The sequence below is a fragment of the Talaromyces marneffei genome, chromosome 7 (assembly GCF_009556855.1).
Source record: "Talaromyces marneffei chromosome 7, complete sequence".
Lineage (NCBI taxonomy): Eukaryota > Fungi > Ascomycota > Eurotiomycetes > Eurotiales > Trichocomaceae > Talaromyces > Talaromyces marneffei.
Genome location: NC_072354.1, coordinates 1332863 through 1335529, shown reverse-complemented (window position 1 = coordinate 1335529; position 2667 = coordinate 1332863). Strand labels below are relative to the sequence as shown.

The window sequence follows — 2667 nt, the reverse complement described above, 5'->3', positions numbered from 1 at the left end:
GAAATGGAGGAATCGCACTCCCTGCAGCATTTAGACCCTCAATAACAGTTACCAATTCTCGTGAAGAAGAGCTTGGAACACTCCGTATCGTTTCTGGATATTTGGTTACAACTTCCTCATCGCCTCCTTGTCCAATCTGAAATCCGGATTCATCAAAGTTCCAATAATTTTGTGGTGTAATTTTGTTCTTGTCTAATGCGATCTCTAGACGGTCGAACCAGGCTTGAATTATATTTGGATCCTCAGCAAGATGACGCTTTAGATCAATAGTCTTTTGTTTTTGAATTTTATATGCTGGAGGCAGTCTTTTGAGAAATCGGTGCACCCAACGATCTCCGAGTTTTGGGTGGTTGGCCGCGTTAGGGTGCATGTTTTGAGGCACGTTTTCTGCATAGTTCCGAATCATATGGACGGTTGGAGGAAGGCCTCTGTCATCTAGATCATCTATCCATATTATTATAGCGCTTTCCTGATCATCCGTTAATCGCTTGTGCGCTGGTCGTCGATTTAGTTGAGAAGCACTGCCCAATGTGCGTCGCCGGAGTCGATGGTAGTCAACGTCAAATTCTCGCGCCAAATGGGCAATTTTTTGCTTCGGATTTTTTTGAAGTGATTCCAATGCTTTCTGAATCCTTGATTCCTCTTCTTTATATTGCTCAGACGGCATTTTGGTGGTGTTTTGCGAGTTTCTAATGAGTTGGAGAGATTTCAAAACACAAATTTGCATTTATCTGACTTTTGCGTTTATCTGACGCGCACCCTCACGCGCAGCGTGAGGTCGCGGGCTTGGCGGCACGGGTAATAAAAATTAAAGTCTTTAATTTAAGAATAAAATATTATATTTTAATAGTTATAATTTCTTAAAAAATATTTAATTATAATTTTTAATTACTACTCTTCTTTAGAATATATATATTATAAATATAAATAATATTATATAATATACTTATATATTTAATACTTAAAATATTATTAAAGATTAATAATCTTAAATAATAAATTCTTTTTGGATTATAAACTTAATAATCTACTTATTATTAAAAATAATAATTAAATATATATTATAAACTTTTATTTCTTTATTTTATATTTACTAAATAGTTAGTCTATATATATAATATTAATTAATATAAGAAGCTATATAAATATTAATATATTCTCTAAGATAAATATTATCTTAAATTAAAATTATTAAGAGTTAATAGTAGTATTAAGAGTCGTAAGGCGTACCTCCGACCACCATGGCAGGCACCTCCTGAGGTGACCATCCAGGAACGAGAGGAAGCAATCAAGTCGCACAATATGACAACGGACGATATCCAGATATACACCGACGGAAGTGGACACAACGGACAGATTGGAGCAGGAATGGTAGTTCCAGGGATGGGGATCACGAGAAAGGCGTACCTAGGAACGACAGGGTCGTTAACAGTGTATGCAGCGGAGCTCCGAGGAATTGTAATGGCCTTAGAAGCCATCCAACAATACAGTCAACAAAGGATAGCACGAGCAAGGAACAGATGGCTAGGAAGGGAAATCCGAATCTATACCGACAACCAGGCAGCGCTCAAAGCACTGATCCGTCCAAGGATGGCATCAGGACAAATATACCTACGAGATGCACTAAAGATCCTTACTTGGTGTGAAAACAATAATATCACGGTCAGCTTCCACTGGATCCCAGGCCATGAGGGTGTTGAGGGGAATGAGGCAGCAGATCGAGCAGCGAAGGAAGCGGCAGAGCAGGGATACGTGCAAGGAAGAGATCACATCCACTGGCTGGCAGCAGTGGCTAAGCAACGAGTACGACAGGGAGTCAAGGCAGCATGGGAACGACTGTGGAAACGTCAAAGGAGCGCAAAACCGACCAAGCGGATCATCGAGACACCACATACAAACAATCTCCAGTATTGGCAAAGCCTACGGAAGGCTACCACGTCGATACTGATCCAATTACGCACCGGAAAGATTGGGCTCAGCCACTACTTATCACGCATCAAAGTCCGAGACAGCGCCCAGTGCGGATGTGGACTGGGATCCCAGACACCACGCCATGTGGTGCTGATCTGTCCGCTGCTGCACGAGATACGACACCGGATGTGGGGGAGACTGCGCAAGGTGGAAGGAGTACGATTGGGGAGGTTGGAGAACCTGTTGACGGAGAAACGTGCAGCGGTGGCGCTGGCGGACTTCATGGCGGAGAGCGGCCTGCTGGGTCAGTTCAAGGACGTGGATAAGGGGGCGATGGGCACGACGGAGCAAGACGCTCAATAAGGCCTGGATCTGTTTTATATGAAACGAGCGCATGGCAGTTGACAGTGTGGCCAGGTGAACGCCTGCCAACCGACACTCACCAGCGATCTCACAATGACCCGTCGGACGGGTCGCGGATCGACGAAGATTTCAGTGATGGAAGCAACCAGCCCGCTCACGGGGCTGAGAGAGCCGGTCAACGAGAGCTGACGAGCGTGTAAGAACTGGTTGACGATACGGCAAGATGTCAGTTGACGAGCTGGCTAGCGAGGCTCTGTTGAGCGTTGAACAACAGAATCGTGAGGCCTCTTCCTCGTACGGATTCCGTACGTTGTAAAGTCTGTCCTTTCTAGCACGTGATTTCCTTTGTGTACACTCTTGGCAGTCGTTTTATGTTTGATATGTTTGTTTCGT

The 2667-nt window shown here is 43.9% G+C and overlaps 1 protein-coding gene across 1 annotated transcript; it reads right to left on the bottom strand.

Moving 5' to 3' along the window:
* Window positions 1-1989: 1989 nt before the first annotated feature.
* Window positions 1990-2307, bottom strand: EYB26_009134 (uncharacterized protein; the record flags this gene model as incomplete). The annotated part of the gene is made up of 1 exon (XM_054268385.1): window positions 1990-2307. One exon carries the CDS (start codon window positions 2305-2307, stop codon window positions 1990-1992), a length of 318 nt encoding a protein of 105 aa, XP_054124360.1.
* Between the last annotated feature and the right edge of the window lie 360 nt (window positions 2308-2667).